This window comes from Morus notabilis, unplaced genomic scaffold, assembly GCF_000414095.1.
Source record: "Morus notabilis unplaced genomic scaffold, ASM41409v2 Scaffold257, whole genome shotgun sequence".
Classification (NCBI taxonomy): Eukaryota; Viridiplantae; Streptophyta; class Magnoliopsida; order Rosales; family Moraceae; genus Morus; species Morus notabilis.
In genome coordinates, this window is record NW_010356831.1 from 216,014 (window position 1) to 236,407 (window position 20,394).

At 32.7% G+C, this 20,394-nt stretch overlaps 3 protein-coding genes across 5 annotated transcripts; all 3 read left to right on the plus strand.

Annotated features, from left to right (window-relative positions):
• The first annotated feature begins 5,006 nt into the window (after positions 1 to 5,006).
• On the plus strand, positions 5,007 to 8,834 carry LOC21393439 (11-beta-hydroxysteroid dehydrogenase 1B). Of its 2 annotated transcripts, none has more exons than XM_010088685.2 (6): positions 5,007 to 5,242; positions 5,718 to 5,910; positions 6,856 to 6,941; positions 7,214 to 7,345; positions 7,451 to 7,615; positions 7,964 to 8,834. In XM_010088685.2, the coding sequence occupies exons 1-6, from the start codon at positions 5,057 to 5,059 to the stop codon at positions 8,321 to 8,323; spliced, it is 1,122 nt and encodes a 373-aa protein (XP_010086987.1). In that variant the 5' UTR covers positions 5,007 to 5,056; the 3' UTR covers positions 8,324 to 8,834. The 2 variants fall into 2 exon arrangements, with proteins under 2 accessions (XP_010086987.1, XP_024017812.1); XM_024162044.1 differs by having other exon boundaries at positions 7,451 to 7,606.
• Positions 8,835 to 12,763: 3,929 nt separating this feature from the next.
• LOC21393440 (11-beta-hydroxysteroid dehydrogenase 1B) lies at positions 12,764 to 15,106 on the plus strand. 2 transcript variants are annotated; one of them, XM_010088686.2, is made up of 6 exons: positions 12,764 to 13,100; positions 13,238 to 13,430; positions 13,536 to 13,621; positions 13,916 to 14,047; positions 14,303 to 14,431; positions 14,743 to 15,106. In XM_010088686.2, the coding sequence occupies exons 1-6, from the start codon at positions 12,915 to 12,917 to the stop codon at positions 14,947 to 14,949; spliced, it is 933 nt and encodes a 310-aa protein (XP_010086988.1). In that variant the 5' UTR covers positions 12,764 to 12,914; the 3' UTR covers positions 14,950 to 15,106. The 2 variants fall into 2 exon arrangements, with proteins under 2 accessions (XP_010086988.1, XP_024017918.1); XM_024162150.1 differs by having other exon boundaries at positions 14,748 to 14,844.
• A 2,214-nt stretch (positions 15,107 to 17,320) lies between these two features.
• On the plus strand, positions 17,321 to 19,693 carry LOC21393441 (11-beta-hydroxysteroid dehydrogenase 1B). The gene is made up of 6 exons (XM_010088687.2): positions 17,321 to 17,518; positions 17,681 to 17,873; positions 18,005 to 18,090; positions 18,652 to 18,783; positions 18,861 to 18,989; positions 19,469 to 19,693. Exons 1-6 carry the CDS (start codon positions 17,333 to 17,335, stop codon positions 19,676 to 19,678), a joined length of 936 nt encoding a protein of 311 aa, XP_010086989.1. The 5' UTR covers positions 17,321 to 17,332; the 3' UTR covers positions 19,679 to 19,693.
• The last annotated feature ends 701 nt before the right edge of the window (positions 19,694 to 20,394 follow it).

Below are 20,394 nucleotides of genomic sequence, written 5' to 3' on the forward strand. Positions count from 1 at the left end.
TTTTTTTTTTTGTAATCTTCATGATGATTATTGATCATGAGGAATTATTCAGTGCACCGGGTGTACCACATTATATACACTCGTCCTATGAGATTGTACCATTTAGATATTTTGTGTATGTCAATTTTTCACTTTTATTTTTCACTTTCTTAACAGGTATTTAATGCAAATACCTATTAAGAAAGAGAAAAATAAAAGTGAAAAACTGACATAGACAAAATATCTAAATGATACAATCTTATTGTACGGGTATACTATATAAATAATATGACGTGATTAACCCGGTGGACTGAATAATTCCTTATTGATCATTTGATTCAAATGCATATATAGAAACATCATGCCATTCCTCTGTGTTTAATTTACTCTCTCTCTCTCTTCCTTTCACTTGTCCCCCAATCCCAACACACATTCACGAATGAGCACATAAACTCATTCATTTCAGAGATGTCTTCATAAATTAGCATATCTCCATTCATTTCAGAGATGTCTTTACTCTTTTCACAGAACCAACTACAGTGGCTATGCAAATAATTAAAAGGACATTCTTTTGCTTTATTTACTTTTTTAACAATAAAGAGGACCCAGGTCCCAAGGCCCTTCACTAATCACCTTCCTAGTTAATGTGATTGGAATTCTTTCCACCTTTGAATCTCTAAAAGTGCAATGTCCCTTCCTTAACCCCATATATATGTATGTATATATGAGTGTATAAATATATATGTTTATAAAAGTTTGAGTTCCTAATGAATTTATGTTAATCACAAATCTGAGATATAATTTTATATCTTTCAATTGTCACTATTTATGATATTCTCTTGTGCCTAATTCACTTGTTGTGTATGAGGTTTCTGCAGATAAGAATCCGTTAACTCTTAACACAATATCTTTGCAACTAAATATATAACAAAAAAATCAATGCGATAAGGCAGAAAAAAGTAGCAGAAATAGTTTATCACATTATAATTAGTTGATCAAGATTTTGATTATGGTTGTATAATTGGATCCGGGAGTAAAATATCAGCAGACTTTTTAGCTCTATTATTAAAGTCTGCCATTTGATTATTTTTTAACTAGACATTACACTTTAATAACCAACTTCTCATGTCTCTTCTGCACCTCCCCCTTTTGAGTCGCACTTCACAATGTGGCCTTTACTAATAGAATTATGGAGAGGAAAAGCTAACAACTACTTTAATCAAACACCCCTCTAAAGAAAAAGGAAATGTGAATGCCTTTTTTAAGTGGGAATTTTGCTTTACCAGATGTGGAGAAAGATAATATCCCAACATCACAAAAGAGTTTCACTCTTTTGTTTTTCACACAATTACTTAAGCACATCCCAGAAGCTTCCCTCCAATATATTCATCTTTGTAATTAATAAATTAGCCACTTTAAATGAAATACATATACTTTAAATGATAAAATAATGATTATTATAACTATTGTCCATGAATTTTAGAGTCATTCTCAATTCGCCTCGTGAACCTTAAAAACTATCACTTTGCCTCCTAAATTTTGAATTCTTCCCGCTTAACCTTTTATGTTAGAATTTCAGTTAAAAACACAGAGAGAAAAAAAGTGAGTGATACTATCACGTGGCTTTTTGTTTGAATTTCTATTATAAAAAAATGAACAAAGACCACATGACCATATTTAACGCCCTATTTGGTCATATGTTTTTAACAAAAATTTCTAACAAAAAGGATTAAGTGGGAAGAATTTAAAATTTAAAAGGTAAAGTGAGAATTTTTAAAGTTTGATGGCAAATTAAGAAAGAGAATAAACCTAAAATTCATGGGACGCTAATGATAATAGTCTATAAAATAACAAAGGCAGTAATTATTAAAAACCTATTATAGCTCTAATAGTACTTATGGATGCTCATTGGTCTTTTAGTAGGAATTATTATCATGGAATTTGAGAATTTTATTTTTGGATACAATTGATGGAAAATGATTTCCTATATTAAAAGGTGACCTTGACAATAATTTCAAAAGAAATTTTTGGTTGATTTTGAAATAAGTAAGAAGAAGGAAAAGTAGGGGTAGCCTGAAACACAAAAGTAAACTCTAACTAATCTCCCATAGCTTTTCAAAAAGTCATCATCAGTTCAAATTAACTACAAATAAAGTCGCATGTGATTAATTCTAATTACCAAACTAACCCCAAATCCCCCAGTATATAGGGCAGTCTTCAGATTAACTCATGGCAGGCAGATGAAAATCTCCATCATGTTTTCTGGGTCTTGGCCTTGAACTCTTCCTCTCAAATCTCTCTAGTCCTTTTGCCCAATACCAGTTTGGCCTTTGTCCCTTTTTTTTTTTTTTCAGAACACTACTTGAACAAAAAAATGGATTCCATCAAGATTGAGAAGATTAATGCAATCAAGAAGTACAAAATGAATCAGCTTCTGAAGAATCTCTTCCTCTATTCCATGACAGGATTGGCTCTTCTATTTTACTCCACTCCTTTCTGGCTTCCCACTATATCTTCTTCCATGGAGGTTCTTTTCTTTGTCTATGTCCCAAAACTCAAGTCAGTTTTCTTTAGCTCCAAGTTTGTTTTCGTACTAGGAAATCTTATCATTTTTGCCCTCATAGGAGAATCCAAAATCTTCTCCTCAGACACTTCTCCACCTAGTGAGGCTTACTTTGAAGAGTACATAAGCAGGAAAAGGAATCTGCAGAAATTTTCAGCTCCTCAAGAGAAGAAAGAGAAGTGCATTATTGAAGAAGACGAAACAAAGGGGTTTATTTGTGAATATAAAGCAAAGTTGGAGGTGAAAACAAGAAGGAAGATATACAAGGATTTAGATGATGATTATGGTGGGGTTACTTTGCCTACTGAGGATTTGAAGAAAAGGGCTGATGATTTCATTGCGAGGGTCAACAAGCAGAGGATATTTGAGGCTAGAGAATTGCTTTGTGATGTTGAATGGAGGAAAAGAATTGTCAAAATATAAAAATGGTAATTCTCTATGTAAAATGAAGTGATCAGGAGGGGATCTATTTAGTAAATGAGTATTTTTGGCTTGTAGCTTAAGCTAAACACATGAATATCTTTTTTTTTTTTTTTTTTTTTTTTTTTTTTTTTTTTTTGCATTGTTTTTTTTTTTTTTTTTTTTTTTTTTTTTTGGTCTTTGCAGACTGGTTTTGCAATAACAGATAGTCATCCACTCATGTGGAAGTTACATTTGTAGTAACTAGATATGGTGTGAATGCATATACAAATTAATATCCCTTGTGTAATCTACAAAGCTTCTTGGAAGGAAATAAACTGTTCACCAAAAATAATAAACAAATATAGTACATATATACATATATGTATGTATTATGCATCTATATGTTGATGATTTTGCACTTTTCTAGCTAGGAAACAAGCTTCTTACATTTGTTCAAAATAAGGTGAGACATAACATCACCTTAGTTGGGCATAAAAGGAAAAGAAAATTTGATTCTCGACCATAAATCTTGTTTAGGAATCTGATCCCTTTAAACCGAGAAATGGTATGGTTATCGCCTTACCGAGCCTCTATATTTGATTCAACAAGTATATTGACTGAAAAAGCTTAAATACATGTAAAAAGGATGCTATTTATATGATGCACCTCAAAGAAGGGGAGTCAAGCAATAACTTTTTTTTTTTTTTTTTTTTTTTCAAAAAAGAACTTTTTGTTTCCTGTCCAAGTCTTCTATGCAACATCACTAGTCCATTTGCCTTGGCATTTTACCTAGATTGTGTTGTGGACCAGCCAAATCTATTACAACTTCATTTTTTTTTCCTGTTTCTCTTGGTTGTTTATTTTATTTTTACTAGGGTGGCGGGAAATGGATATATTTGGGCCATTGTTGGGTTCAATATTTGGGTAGGCCCCTATTCTCTAGATCTTTTCTTTTGGGCTATTTAGGTACCAAACTTATCTAGATTTCTATGGTTGACCTCAGTCTTTAGTCTTAAGTCTGCATTAAAGTAATATCTTAATTTAAATTAAAAACTCAAATTAATAAATTAAACGGACCTTTAAAGTGACAAGAGTTTTCTCTAATTGCAATTCAGAATTAAAAATAGAGGATTAGTACCATCCATCACAATTACAAAATCACATTATGACATAGTAAAATCGCATAATAACACTTAAAAAAGAGAGAAGATCATTATCATCACTAATGGGTTATTTGGTTGCTATATTCATGTCAATGATTCGAATTATAGTTCGTGATTCGTTACAATATTTTCTCTCACAAAAAAACATACATAAATAAAAAATTATTCTAAATCATGATTCTGAATCCATGAATCAAACGTCCACTTAAAATAATTAGCGTTTTTCAACTAATCAAGGAATCTAAACCAAACCCCACTTACAAAATGCAACTAATACATCCAAGCGTGGTTCTCAAAAACCAAAAATTTCACCATGGAAGATGAGAATAATATAAGACTTGTTTAGTTGGTGAGTTAAAATTTAAATTAAAAATTAAAAATAATTATTTTTAAGAATTTTTTATTATAATAAAATTTAAATTTTTAATTTAAATCAGTAAAATAAACGACTATAATAATTTAGGAGACGTTTGGTTCGTGGATTAAAATTATTTTTAATTTACGTATATTTTTTATGAGAGAAAACACTGTAACAAACCAAGAATCATAGTTTAAATCAGGATACGAATTCTCTAACCAAACAACTACTTAACCGAGCAAATATGAAAATTCATAAAAAAAATGTCGAGAGTTTTTTCCACCGTTTGGAAAGAATAAAAGAAAATAAAAACATGTATAGTAAAGAGAGAGTTACAAGACAAAAACGTGACATCATTTAGAGGTATGCTTAATGAAAAACGTGACATCATTTAGAGGTGTACTTAATCAAAAACGTGTCGTGCCCTTGCCATGCAAACTCGCCACCACCTTCTACTCTCTTCTAGACTTTTGTGGCATTTTTCATGCTCTATTTATACACACCCTAAAAGGTGATCTAGAGGTACCCATATCATCTTTTTTCTTTGATATTTTTAAGGGAAAAAAACAGAGAAAAAAAAAATCTACAGCCATGGTGGAACTAATCCACAAGTTTTTGAATTTGACAGCTCCAACTTTCACATTCTTCTCACTCTTCCTCTTCTATCCACCTTTCCTGTTTTTCAAGTTCTGCCAATTCCTCTTGAGCTATGTTTTCAGTGAGAATATTGCTGGGAAAGTGGTTCTTATAACTGGGGCTTCCTCAGGAATTGGTGAGGTAAATAAACAAGTCAAGTAGCCAACACCGAATTCTTGTCCTTTAGAAACCAGGGAATTTAGATGTGTAAATGGATATTCATGATTTTGGCAAAAATGGGTTTGTTATTGGTAATGATTTCTGTTTGGATTAAGTTTATGTTTGGTCCCCAAACAATAGTGGATACGTCATTTTAGTCACATTTGTAAACAAAAAAAAACAAAAAAAAAATCATAATATTATTATCTAAAAGTTGAGAGACTAGCAGTTAACTGTCTCTGTGTGTGTGCTTTTTTTTTTTTTTTTTTTTTTTTGTGTGGTGAAAATGGTGCGTTACAAGTTTATGAATTAACGCTGTTAGAGGCTGAAATGAGATTTTCCTACCTATAGTTTAGGGAAAAAAAAAGTCAATTCAGTCTAGTTGTTGAGTACTTGTTTTATTTTTATTTTTAATTGTTTTTGGGTAGAACTTGAGAAGTGTTGTGTATTTTTGCAGCATTTGGCTTATGAATATGGTAGTAGAGGGGCTTGTTTGGCTCTTGTTGCCCGGAGGGAAGACCGGCTTAGAGATGTTGTGGAACAAGCTCGAGACATTGGCTCACCTGATGTGCTTATGATTGTTGCTGATGTTTCCAAGGTTGAAGACTGTAAGAGGATTGTTGATGAGACTATGGATCACTTTGGGAGACGTAAGTATATATGATAAATACATACACATATATCTTTCTTTCTTTCTTTCTTTCTTTCTTTTTTTTTGGGCACCTATTATGAATTATTTCTCTGGAACTAAACCCAGGACTTATACATTGAAAACAACTCAGATAGCTCAATTATCTTTCTTACGAGAAATGTTAGTATTAATCTTTCCGTACTCGCACCAGATGGATCCTACCATCTCATATCCATCTCATATTTTGTTATACCTTAGGTAGAATTTATCCCCTAGATGGACCCTATCATCTCATATCCATCTCATTTTCTGTTATAACTCTAAAATAGAACCCATCTCTAAAAGATAGTTTGCAAGGAGAGTGTTTATAAGTGGTTATAAACTCACATCTTAAGTCTAAGACTCGATCAAGATCTTAAAATATCATCACGCTTTCAATACTGACGTTCACGACGGCTGATGGCTCACACTGGATAGCCCACACTGGCCTTTTCAGTCTAAGACTCAATCAAGATCTTAACATATCATCACGCTTTTGATACCGACGTCTACGACGGCTCAACGGCTCACTCTGGATGGCCCACATTGGATAGCCCACACTGGCCTTTTCAGATTGCCCCTCTTCAGGTCGCCATTTTCGCAACATGGGCATGAGGAGGAGCATGTTCTGATACTAATTGTTATAATCCTTGGGTAGAATTCATCTTTAAAAGCTAGTTTGTAAAGAGATGGTGCTAAATGGTTATAAACTCACATGTTTTGTCCATACTTTAACAATGCGGGACTCAATTAGGATCTTAACATATTATGTATAAATAATGAAATATATTAAAGTGAAAAAGAGAATATATATCTAGCTAATATAAAGGCTTAATTTGTGCTGTTTAAGTTTATGAAAATTTGTTGTAGCAATACTGTGATATATACGCCGTTATGGCATGATTGAGTATGCGGTTGATTGCAGTGGACCATCTTGTGAACAATGCTGGAATAAGCTCTGTCTCTATGTTTGAAGAAATAACCAACATCACTGCTTTTAGAGCGCTTATGGTACCTTCTAATAACTCTTCTTTCTTGTAATTATTTACTTCAAAATTAATTTAGTTGAGGAGAAAATTAGTACATGGTAACCAATCAAGACTCCTAAGGTCTAAATGTTGAACTATAGCTCTCCACATTAACTTATGCGTTTCAACTAAACTGTAAGATACATTGAAACTTAGTATTCTTCTACAATAATGAAGTAATTAACTGACTATATGCATTATGATAGACACATCTTTATAGAAACTTTAAGTGTTTAATTTTGTTGTCGTTTGCAGGATACAAACTTCTGGGGTTCGGTCTATACGACACGTTTTGCAATCCCACGTCTTAGAAACAGCAGAGGCAAGATCGTAGTGCTTTCTTCCTCTGCTTCCTGGTTGCCTACGCCAAGAATGAGCATCTACAACGTATGCAAATATTTGTTGAACATATAAATACACTTGTTTTTATAGTTTCTTTTATTTTGTTTTCACCAATTTTGTGTTGAATACAATTCTTTGGTGTTCTCTCAGGCAAGCAAAGCAGCATTGTTAACAATGTTTGAGACACTGAGGGTTGAATTAGGATCCGTTGTCAACATAACAATTGTGACCCCTGGTTTCATAGAGTCCGAACTCACTCAAGGCAAATTCCTTGACCAAGAAGGAAAAATGATAATTGATCCAGATGTAAGAGATGTAAGATTTTCACTTGCTGATAAAACCTCATTGGAAAGTCCTAAAAAAAGATGCTCAAAATGAAGCTTATAAAATTTAATTAATTGAACGAGTAGGAACAAAGCCATAATGGATCATCAAGATAAACACCAAATCACTTCATCGAATATTTCATTATGGGGTGAGTTGCTTTCATTGTATGGACACAAATAAGGACAGAAAAAAAAAAAATCATGGTTCATGTTCTAATGTTGCTCTTGTTTAAAACGTTACGTGTTATTTGAATATTAGTAGTCGTTTATTTATACTTCATTAACAATATTTAAACAATATTGATATTAATTGTTGCCGATTGTCGATGTATAATAGGCCCAAATAAGTGCAGTTCCGATAAGGACAGTGCGAGCCTGCGCAAAATCAATAGTGAAGAGCACTCTAAGAGGACAAAGGTACTTGACGGAGCCGCCATGGTTCAAGGTGTCGTATATTTGGAAGGTGTTTTGCCCTGAAGTTCTCGAGTGGGGCTTCAGATTTTTCTACCTCGGTAGGCCTGGAAAATCGGCCACAGAAGCTCCAGCCAAGAAAATTGTCGATTTCACCGGGGCTAAGAATGTTCCCTATCCATCTACCCTCCAAGCTCCGGAAGATCATGATGAGACTGCGGAAGATCATGATGTGACTGTGGAAGATCATGATGAGACTGCGGAAGATCAGGATAAGACTGATTGACAAATTAGAGGGGATATAATTTCTATGTATAATATGTAATCCACTTGCTTGGTCAAGTCAATAAATGTTGGTAGACACGTGAAAAATACTTAGGGTACTGTCCGTGTTAAGCACTAATAGTTGGTGTGTGCTGCCCGTTGTGGGACGGTAAGTGCATTGATAGTAATTGTGTGCCGCCCGTTGATAGTAGGTGTGTGCTGCCCGTTGTGGGACGGTAAGCGCATTGATAGTAGTTGTGTGCCGCCCGTTGTGAGGTTCCGCCTGTTGTGGGGTTCCGGGTTCCGCTATCAGTGGGTGGTGTTTAGCATTATTAGTGCTACGTGGTATTTGTTGTTGTTGTGTAGGTGTGCTTTGTGCTCTTAGTCTCGTACAACCTTTTTTTGTTGTGTTTATTATGCTTCTAACAAGAAAAGGAAAAAGAAAAAAAAGGACGGTTTTGTTGTGTATATGGAGTTTCTTCTGTTTGTCTCCGGGCGTCAAAAGGTTTTGTGTTAGTATATATGCAAAGAAGTTTGTTACGTTTTTCCCTTTTGAGTATTATGCTTTTACTAGTAATATAATGATTTTGTTTTAAAAAAAACAAAAAAAACAAAAAAGAAAAGGAAATATTGTGTATAGTAAATAGGGGTGTAAAAATTTTTGAAAAAAAAAAAAACTCAAGTTAATTTCTAAAATTAGTTATCAAATTTTGATGAAGTCTATGGAAATTATGGAAATTAGGGTTTAGACTTAGAAACATATAAAGTTTAGGCATTAAAATAATATAAAAACACAAGTTAATTTTTAAAGTTTAGGCATTAAAATAATATAAAAACACAGAAGTTAATTTTTAAAGTTTAGGCATTAAAATAATATAAAAACATAAAAGTTAAATTTTAAAGATATTTTAACTGTTTTTAATTTTGATCAAAATGTCTTGAGATGAGATAAAATAAAATTTTAAGGACTCACTGTGAGAAGTTTTAAAAGTTTAAAGTGAGACTAATTAAGAATTAAAGTGAAAATGAAAGTAAATTTTATGAATTATTTAGAGAATTAATTTAAGCAAAAAGGAATATAAATAACACAATCCTGCCGACCGAAGGGCCTCAACAAACCCTTTTGATAGGGCCTTTCTTAATATTTTAGAAAATTTATAATTCAAAATGATTAAAAAAATCAATTAAATATGTGCCAAAATCATTATTCTTGCGTGATTAGCTGAATATCGAAATTATTAATTAAATGTATAGATTATTCAATAATTTTCTTCTTCTGTAGACAATATAGTTAAATCATTTTAATCTTTCATGAGGGAGTTAATTGTTTTTATCGTGTTACCGTATGTCACTCCAATAATGCTTCGACACTAACGATGAGCTTATTTGGTTGGAGAAGTACTTTTGCTTCATTTTTTTAAATATTTCCAAATGACATTCAATCAGTTTTTTTTTTTGTTTTCTATTTTTTGGCAACATATATTCGTAGTTTAATTAGATATATAGTACGCAAAAAACTTTACAAAAGTAAATTATATAGAAGTTATAGTTTATGGAACTTGAGCTTAAACGTAGTACTTCCCTCGGCACTGTTACTATACTTCTCTTTCTGCCACCATTTCTGATCTATAAGCTCTTTAAGTACTCCATAAAAGCATTTAGACAGACCGAAAAATTGGCCGGAAAAGTTGTCCTAATTACCGGTGCATCGTCAGGAATTGGTGAGGTTTGTATTAGTAACCTCTCTCTCAATACATGTTCTCTCTTAAACTTTTCAGATTTCGACAACTAACCTTATTAATTTGAATTTTTGTAATTACTTAACTCAAGTAAAAAAAAAAAAAAAAAAGCTTTTTTAAATTTCAGAATAAATCGACAAGAAAGGAAGTAATTTTTGAACCGGAAGCCAAAATCATTATATCTACACTTAAATACTAAGAGAGAATCTGTTTCTTAGGGGTGCACGTTTCGTTGCCCCCCTCTTTTTTTTTTCTTTTTTTTTTTTTTTACTTTTTTTACTTTTTATTTTATTTCATTTTCTTTTCTTTTTTAGTTTTTCTTTTTCTTTTCATTTTTTCCTCCTTATCTCTTATTTATTGCATCTTTCAACCTTTGATTTTATTTATTTTTAAATACATCTCATTTAATTTTTTTACGATTATTTAAAATATTATTTTTTTTCTAATTATCATACTAAATTAATTTATTCTATGTGCCTACATAAACATTTTTTTCCTATGATCTTCATAAATTTCAGCTTCAGTTGCGAAACATTTCGTACAAATTATTTTCTTAAATTTTTTTTTTTGTCTTCTTCCTCCCTGTCTTTTACCTTAGATTTTTTTTCTCATATTTATCTTTATTTTTATTATTCTTTCTTTTCTTCTTCTCCTTTTTTTCCTGATACTTTGTATAACCATTGTTTTAAATGAGTCAAGTAGAGGATCTAAACGTTGATCTTTCGTTGGTGCTTGAAGAGCCTTTCCAGGAGAACAATGTTTTTTAGTTGGAAAATGCCCCAGTTTTATTAAGAAAAGTTAAATATTTTATATATTGTTATCTTTATTTGAGTTTTGACTTATTTGTATCTAATTTCAAGCTAGAAAATCTCTTGAGCGAGGGATATTTTGATAATTTAGATATCTTATGCAATGCAGTGATTGTAACTAGTATTTATAGGGAGTTTATTTATAATGCTTTTTATAGTGAATTCTTCCTCCTTTTCTAGTCGCAGATGTGCACATTATTGAACCATGCTAAATATTTGTTTTTTTCTTTTTTTTCTTTTCTTTATTTTTTAATGTGGCGTGAGATCATTTCAATATTCAAATAAGTTTCTTGATCTTTCATGGCATAACAAAAAAATTGATCCAACTCTATTAGAATCTCACATTAGTTGGAGATATTGACACGATCCACTTAAAAAGTGATAGTAATTCTCTCCTAACAAGCCGGTTTGTTAGGTTGAATTAGGCCTAATATCATTTGATTTCTGTAAAATGGTATCAGAGCAGACCCAGTTTTACAATGTTGGGTCCCTTAATATCGACTTATTTACATCGGTTTATTAAAAGTTCACATTGACTGGAGATATTGGCATCTAACAAGCCGGTTTACTAGGTTGAGTTAGGCCTAATATCCTTTAATTTCTGTAAAACAAAACCTTACTCTCGAGCCCTGCTCCACGCATATCATGCACCTGCATCGTCGCGTCTTTCCTTGATGATCGTTATCTATACTTTTCTTCTCCCTTCTTGACACAGAATTTTTAAAATTTAAATTATATATTAGTCAATTGCATGATAACTTAAAATTTGTGTAAAATTTAACATAAGTAGCTATTTGTCCATTGCGGGATAACTTGAAATCTGTACAAATGAAGGGCTTAAGAATTGGAGAGCCAAATAAAAATGAAAATTAAATTTCTTATTAATGCTTCGATGTGTCCTAGATGGTAGATGAAATTAGTTTGTCTCTATTCACAATTCAAATGTTTGTCATATGTACAACTCATAATGGACAAAGAATATTGACAATGAGCTATTGAGCTTCTGATTGGAGAATTACTTCTCTTCTCTCGTCATTCATTTAATGGAATAGTTTTTCCTTATCTTGAAAACACGAGAACCCATCATTCAACTATTGCCAATGACATCCAATCAGTTTTTTTTTTTTTTTTTTTTTTGCTCTTTCAAATTACCTACTCCTAATTCCTAAAAAAAGCTAAACAAAATACGTCGTATAAAGAACATAAAAAAAAATACACACAACTATACAAAAAGTAGACAATATAAAGACCTAAATACTTAAAAGTGTATAATATGAGGGAAGGAAGATTATTAATGTCCATTCTTTTGTTTAATATAGATGTAAAGGAGGAAAGAATTATTGATATTTCGTAATAAAATTACCATACTACCAACATGCTAAATAGATAAACTTATTTGATTTGTTTTAACTGATTAATTAAAATTAAAATAGCTCATATTTTAAATGTTTTGAACTTCTTAATTTATTAACTTATTTCATAAATAAACTTATTTATATTTATATATATATATATATTACTTTTTATTTACTATGTGATAAAAAGTGAATTTTATTTAAAATAAATAAATAAAAAGAAAAGAGTCACATAAAAGTTAAAGTTTTTTTTTTTCGAGAACTATAAAAGCTAAGTGGACGTTTGGTTCATGGATTCAAAATCATGATTCAGAATTATTCTCGTTTTACGTGTTTTTTATGAGAGAAAAATACTGTAGAGAATTATAAATTAAGATTGAGAATCAATGACGAATATAGGAAACAAACATCCCGTAAGTTTTGTTTTTATAAGAAACGTAAAAAAAAAAAAAAAAAAAAAAAAAAAGGTAAAGGGCAAAGTTGTACTTGTCTACCCATTCTTAGTGCCCCTTCTCGTTTCCATCCATAAGGATTGGATTACCCTGCCGCCCACGAAAAGGCAACCACCTCTTGTTCTTTCCGTTTCTTTGCCGAACAAAGGATTTCCACGCCCTTTTCATCAATTTTTTTCTTTTTTTCTTTTTCCCTTCCTTCCTTCCCTAATTAATCCCTCATACCAAACACATTGTCTCTCTAATTCCTCTTTACAAATGGTCTTCATTCACAAGTTCTTAAACGTGGTACTTCCACTCTTGACACTCGTTACTATACTTTTGTTTCTGCCACCATTTTTTATCTATAAGCTCTTTAATTACACCATAAAAGCATTTAGGCAGACCGAAAAGTTGGCCGGAAAAGTTGTCCTAATTACCGGTGCATCATCGGGAATCGGCGAGGTTTGTGTCATTAGCAACCTCTCTCTTAGCACTTTTTTTTTCTTACTAATTTTGAGTTACTTGTTTTGTCTCCTAATTTTGAGCAATACTAATCATGCTTATAATATTACTCGTATCACAACTCTTTTTTGAATAAGCATTTGGCCTATGAGTATGCAAAAAGAGGAGCAAGTCTGGCATTGGCGGCCAGAAGAGAAGACCGACTCCGGGCGGTGGCAGCGAAAGCCGTCGGGTTAGGATCACCGGACGCCTTTGTGATCCGTGCAGATGTCTCCAAAGTTGAAGACTGTAAGCGGCTAGTTGACGAGACGGTGAACCACTTCGGACAATGTATGAGCTGGTGCCTAGTAACATAAAAATGTTCACTTGGGCATATTTTCTTGTTCATATTTATTGGTTGATAAATTAATGCGGTGCGGCCTTTTTGTTCTACAGTGGATTATTTGATTAACAATGCTGGGGCGTTACAAGCTATCTTGATCGAAGATTTCACTGAATTCTCTAAAATCCGCTCAATCATGGTATTATATTGTTTCATTGAGCTTGTTTAGTTAACGGTTATTTCTTTTGGTTCAATTTTTCAAAATATAACATCCGATAAAAGTGATACCAAAGAAGGCATCTATTTCTCCCTCATTTTGTCTTTTTTTTTTTAGACTTTTTCCGGTGTTTTTTTTAGAATACTGGTGTTCCATACCTTTTAACCGTTAGATCTGTATTAAATTAATTTGATTAATCACTTTTCAAGTAGCCAACAGAATTCTCTAACGAACTTATTGAAGGTTGATCATCACACATTAATACATGATTTGCAGGACATCAACTTTTGGGGTTCAGTTTATTGCACCCAATTTGCAATTCCACACCTAAGAAAAGGCAACGGCAAGATTGTGGTTATCTCTTCGATTGGTGCATGGCTTAGCCCACCAAGATTGGGCATCTATAGTGTAAGGAATTACCAAAATGAATAAATAATAAATGAATGAAAAATAAATAAATAAAATCCCTCTACCGTTATTGCATTGGTTTTTTTTCGTCAGATCTTTATCAAGTTTTCTCAATTGTTCATTCAAATTTTTGTTTTGATGTAATCTAATAATAATAAAAAAAACTCAATATTTGTAGGAATATATATACTTCCATTTTTTTAAAAAAAATCAGGTTCTATTGATGTAGCTTGATCTACAACTGTTATTTTTCAGGCTAGCAAAGCAGCCCAACTCTGTTTTTTTGAGGCACTAAAGGCTGAGCTTGGTTCTGATATTGGAATTACAATCGTCAGTCCTGGGCTGATTGAATCAGAAATGACAAAAGACGAATTTTTTTCACAGGTAAAAAAAAACAAAAAAAAAAAGGTATCCTTAATTCTTGGTTGGCTTGATTTCACTCTTGGCCATTGAGGAAAACTAGTTTTGTTTTGTTAAAAATAAAAGAAAGTTCTTAATATTTAATTATTTAAAGTTTCGTTCATTTTACGGATTTAATTTTTTAATTCTAAGTTTCTACAGTTAAAAACTCTCAGAAAATATCACATTTAACTTTTTCTGCTACATTAAAAACTCTCAAAAAATATCATATCTTAACTCGAATCCACAAAACGAACGAGGCCTGAATTTTGAATATATTATTGTGTCTTGTGTAGACTAGAGTCAAAGGATTCCCAGTTGAGTCAGGAGAGATGTGTGCAAAGGCAATTGTGGAAAGCGCTTGCCGGGGAGAGATGTACTTGACAGAGCCATATTGGTGGAGAGTCACATTCTGGTTCAAAGTCATTTTGCCTCAATTAGTTCAATACTATTTCCACTTGACTTTAATCCGTATGCCATGGGCTTCAAACAAAGATGCTTAGCTTCCAAGATCAAGTTGGAATCTCCAGCTAAGTTGATATGGTCCCCTGCCTTGTCGTTTGTGTTATTTAGCTTCTGCTTCTTTGCTTGTCGTTTGGTTGTATTTTAACTTTAGTAAGAGTACACTGTTTGGTTTGTTTTTTTAAAAGGAAAATTAAATGGGGTGAAAATTTAAACTCTAGAAATCAAACAATTTAATATCAAAATCATAGTAAAACCGAAGGCTGATCATGAGACGTGATATTTTTTCCAACAGAGAAAAATCAGAAAGAGCGACCAGCGTTAGTTAATTTTCTTCGAATGTTACAGAAGGAGAATGTAAGATGGTGACCGGAATGTTTAATGAAGATCCTAAGGTCAAATGTTACCCTTAAACGAGGAGGGTGTCACCTCAACCTCACCAAATGTGCTAACGGTAAAGATACGTGGGGTATGGTCCCAAACACTCTAAAATAGGCTAGTATGTACAAATCTTCACATTTAATACCATTAACGGTCACTAGTACTCGAATTTTTGACCACAAACCCACAACAATAGTCTAAGACTATTAGGCCACCTCACTCGGTGGTGAAGAATAATGGATATTGAGATTTAACATATTTAAAACCTCAAACAATATTGTTTTGGGCAAGTCTATTGGTTCTCTCCCATCTCCAAGACTTTCAACCGGTCCCAACATATCAAAGCCGAGATTTGTGATTCTCTTGGCATTTTCAAAAAGCTTCACAAGGATAATAAACTGCAAAAATTTGAGAGTTCCAAGCTGGCATTGAGTTTTCCCCTAGTGGCACATAATGAAAAGAGATTTCCCGTCCCTACGGTCAACACAAATCATGACCGGACACACATATATGGTTAAAATATGAACAAGTGGTAGTTTTTTCTGTTAGTACAAGGGTCATTATTCAAAGACTATACTACAATGATCGATGATCGGGGTGCGATCATACCGGCACTAATGCATTGGATTCCATGATATACTAACACTAATACACTGGATCCCATTAGAACTCTGTAGTGAATCCTTTTCCAGCAATAAAATAAAATAAAAAATACTAAAGCGATGGCATGCCTTATTAGTTTAAAAATATCCTTGTTTGATTTAAGAATAAAAAAGGGAATGCTCTCTGTGTGTCTTTTTAGTGGCTCCAGAAGTGTTAAAGTGTGCACATTACTCCGGAAATTATAGAACGCAAATCGATGCATTTCAAAATTAATGGCCATGTTCTTTTCGCTGATTCGAGTTTTGCTACAGTAAAAAGCTCTCAGAAACAGTCACATCTAACTTTTTTGCTACAGTAAAAATCTCTCACACAACATCACATCTCAACTCGAATTAGCGAACCGAACGGGCATGTTGGAGGCACAGTGCATTGATAGTTTTATACTTGACACCATCATTATAAAATAAAATAAAAATTGAAACACACGATCTGACATCTTAAATTGGAACAATTTCTTAAAAAATGAGCCATTTGAATTCTCTTTGAACTTGCCGTTAACCCTCTGTCATTCATATTCCCTCCCCCGTTGGCTGACATCTTAAATTGAAACCATGACAAGTTCTAATCCATAAGCAATGTTACGAGTTAGTTAGTCATGCCAATATCGTTTTTGAGATTACAAGAGTCCCATTTACTCAAATAATTGAACTTTAGACATATTGAGATAGAAACATTGTTACTAGGCATGAATTTGAAAAAGAACTACCCTCAAAGAAGAAACAAAGTCTAATCTACCTTCTAATTCGTGATATTTCAATTTGTACACTATAAAAAGAATGATTAAAAGAACAATTATGGGTGAGTGCTTAGACAAAGGATGGGGCTTTTTTGGAATTGAATAAAGGGGATGTAAAACAAAATATGAAAGAAAGAGAGAGAGAGAATTTTGCGGTAAAGTATGAAAAAGTACCATCATCTATTCTCGGTAAGACACAAATTTTAACCGTTCATCAAAATTGTTAATTTTTTTTTATGAAGAAGCATTTCATATAAAAACTATATTATATTAATAGGAATATGTGTTTTCATACGTTAATTCTAAGAATTAAAAATAAAAAATAAAAATGTTACATGTATATACAGGCAAGTGCATGCAAACATCACATCTTAATCATGGGAATGATAATATTCCGACTTATCCAATGTTAGAAACTCAAAAACGTATACCACTAGCAATAGAACTTTAATGCTTTTACGTTATATCGATCGCCTAATTTCCCTTGAAACGAATATATAAGGTGCTTTACCCGTACAGTACATGATCAGTATTTTAATTTGCTAAATCTTTTTCTAATTTTTAATGTTTATTGTTGCTTCAATTATAATCCGCTCTCTCATCGTGTATCACAACAAAAGCATTGATCTCTTTCTCTCTCGGCAATGGATTTGATTCATAAGTTCCTAAACCTAGTTCTTCCCCCTGCGGCACTCATTGCTATACTCGTCTTTCTGCCGCCATTTCTCATCTACAAGCTCTTTAAGCACTTCACAAATTTATTCAAACCGACCGAAAACTTGGCCGGAAAAGTTGTCCTCATAACCGGCGGCTCCTCGGGGATTGGTGAGGTTTGTACCACTCTTAATTCTAAGCAATTCTCTCATTGATTTTGTTGTTAATACGCAACATTATAGCAGAATCAAATAGTTTGCAAAACCAAATAAACGCATATACGTACATTACTAAAATTGTACATCAAATTTTTTTTTTTTTTTGTTAATATATATAAGCATTTGGCTTATGAGTATGCAAGGAGAGGTGCTAGTCTAGCGCTGGTGGCGAGAAGAGAGGAGCGGCTTAAGGCGGTGGCCACCAAAGCCGTCGGTTTGGGATCACCCGACGCCATAGTGATTTGTGCTGATGTGTCAGAAGTTGAAGACTGCAAGAGGCTAGTTGATGAGACAATGGATCACTTTGGACAATGTACGAGTACTAAAATGAAAGGGAAAAAAATGTGCATTTTTCTTTTTCCATATAGTATGTGTTGGATATTTGACAATATTTTTTATTTGGATTTGGGAATAACTACGTTTTTTTTTATATTCGTGCCACAGTGGATCATTTGGTGAACAATGCTGGGGTTCTACAAGTTAGCTTGTTCGAAGATTCCACTCAATTATCTGCTATCCGCTCAATTATGGTACCATCTATCATGTTTGCATATATATATATATATATATATATATATATATATGCGCGCTTTTGATATTGTAAGATCAAAAATGAGATTATTCCCACCAGTGCCTTGAGTTTTAGAGCCATTTTTACTCTGTCTCACTTAAATCTTTATGTTATAAATGAACTGGAAAAAAGAGGTTGTGTGGTTGCATAGTCTTTCTGTACAAATTTGTAAGAAGAAAAAAAAAATTACATGACTATGATTAACTTCTTTTTTTTATTTTAAACAAAAATTCTAACAAAAAGAGTTGAGTGGGACTAATTTAAAATTCGAAGGATAAAATAAATATGTTATTAAAGTTCGAGTGGTAATTAAACTGAGAATGCCCATAAAATTTCAGGAGCACATAATAGATTAACCCTTGAAAAAATTTATTGGTAAATTAAAAAGGAGAAAATAAAACTCTGCAATTAGGACCCTCCTAAAATCTTTCACATAAAATTTTAACAGAATTCCCAAAATGAATTTTCCATGGTAAAATCACCACTAATAGTGCTGTTCTGTATGACCTTATTGGACTAGGACATAAACTTTTGGGGTTCGGTATATTGCACTCAATTTGCAGTTCCACACCTAAGAAAAGCCAAAGGAAAGATTGTTGTTACTTCTTCATCTGGTGCCTGGTATTCTCCTCCGAGATTGAGTGTCTACAACGTAAGAACTAACCACCCTTCTAAGATGCCTTAAATACTCATAAATTGCAGAGATTTTCTAATTTCTTTATCTTTCAGGCTAGTAAGGCAGCCCAAATAAGCTTTTTTGAGACATTGAAGTCTGAATATGGCTCTGATGTTGGAATAACAATTGTTACTCCTGGCCTGGTTGAGTCAGAAATGACAGGTGACCAATTTTGGTCAAAGGTAAATATGATGATAATATGCTTTCCACCTAAATTTTAGGAACAACGTCACAGACATATGCGGTGCTAAGCACTTGTCACTAATAAAAAGATAAGTCATGTAAGATAGGACTCATAAACGAGATTCACTTTTTATTAATGGTGATGCTTAGCACAAACGGTACCCCAAATATTTTTCAAATTTTAGTGACCATAAGCAGAGTATATATTAGTACAATATAGAATAATGCTAGACCACACCAGTTGTGTTGAGCACCACCCACTAATAAAAGATGAATCTCACGACATAAAATCTATAAGTGAGATCCACTTTCTATTAATGGTGGTGCTTAATATCGGTGGTGTCTCTAAGTAATTTTTTTTACAATATATGACCTCATAATCATTAACTCAATTTGTACATTTTCTTCAAAGATAAAAGGTATTTCTTGTTATGGTTTTGGTTTTTTTATTTATTTTTTTTTTTTAAACCTTGTGTAGTCTGGAATTAAAGGCATCCCAGTTGAGTCAGCAGAAGGGTGTGCAAAGGCAATTGTGGACAGTGCTTGTAGAGGAGACATGTATTTGACAGAGCCATCTTGGTGCAAAGTGGGATTTTGGTTTAAGGTGATTTGGCCTCAATTAGTGCAGAAATGTTTCCACTTAACATTAGTCCATAGGCCATGGACACCTTCAAGCAAAGATGCTTAATCAAGTGTTTTCTAAACAAACCAAGAGAGTAAAATCACTTGTGTTGTAATGACTGAGAAAATTCCAGACTTTAAATAATACAATTTATTTATTTAAGCCAAGGATTTTCCTAGAAAATATTATGTGACTGAAGGATTTATGGAATCAATAGATGTATTCCTAAATTCTGTAGCAGATTTCATGTTAAGTTCATGTTTTCGATCAAGTAAATTCGATCGATAAATTCTTGCCGTACTTTAAGGCGGAAGTATTTTCAGTACAAGTATAGTTTGAGAATCTTAATTTCAAGAATCTCCAAACACAGCATGATGTTAGCAGCGTAAAAAAAAAACGCACTGACATTTTTAAAAAAAGAGAAAATCCTTAATTGCCAGACAGTTAGGTTAAAGTCAGAAGATAAATACCCATAGTAGAAGGGTATAATGTGAACTCGGGAGTTGACACCGTCAGAAACAACGTCATTTCTGAAAATTAACGCAGGATAGTTAAATTTAGAATTTGTTCAGTCTAGAATTAATTTCAAGACTGTAAACAGTTCAAGATATTACGCGAATAAGAATTTAATGTGATATCCAAAGCAGTCAAGGATTTAACATTTAACTGTAAATAAACAGTAGAAAAAGGAACCGTCGGAAATGGAAACGAATTCCTGTCAGCTAAGTTACTCTCTTATAGTCAGTATAATTTTTATCAGTTTCTAAGGGAAACTTAAGAAA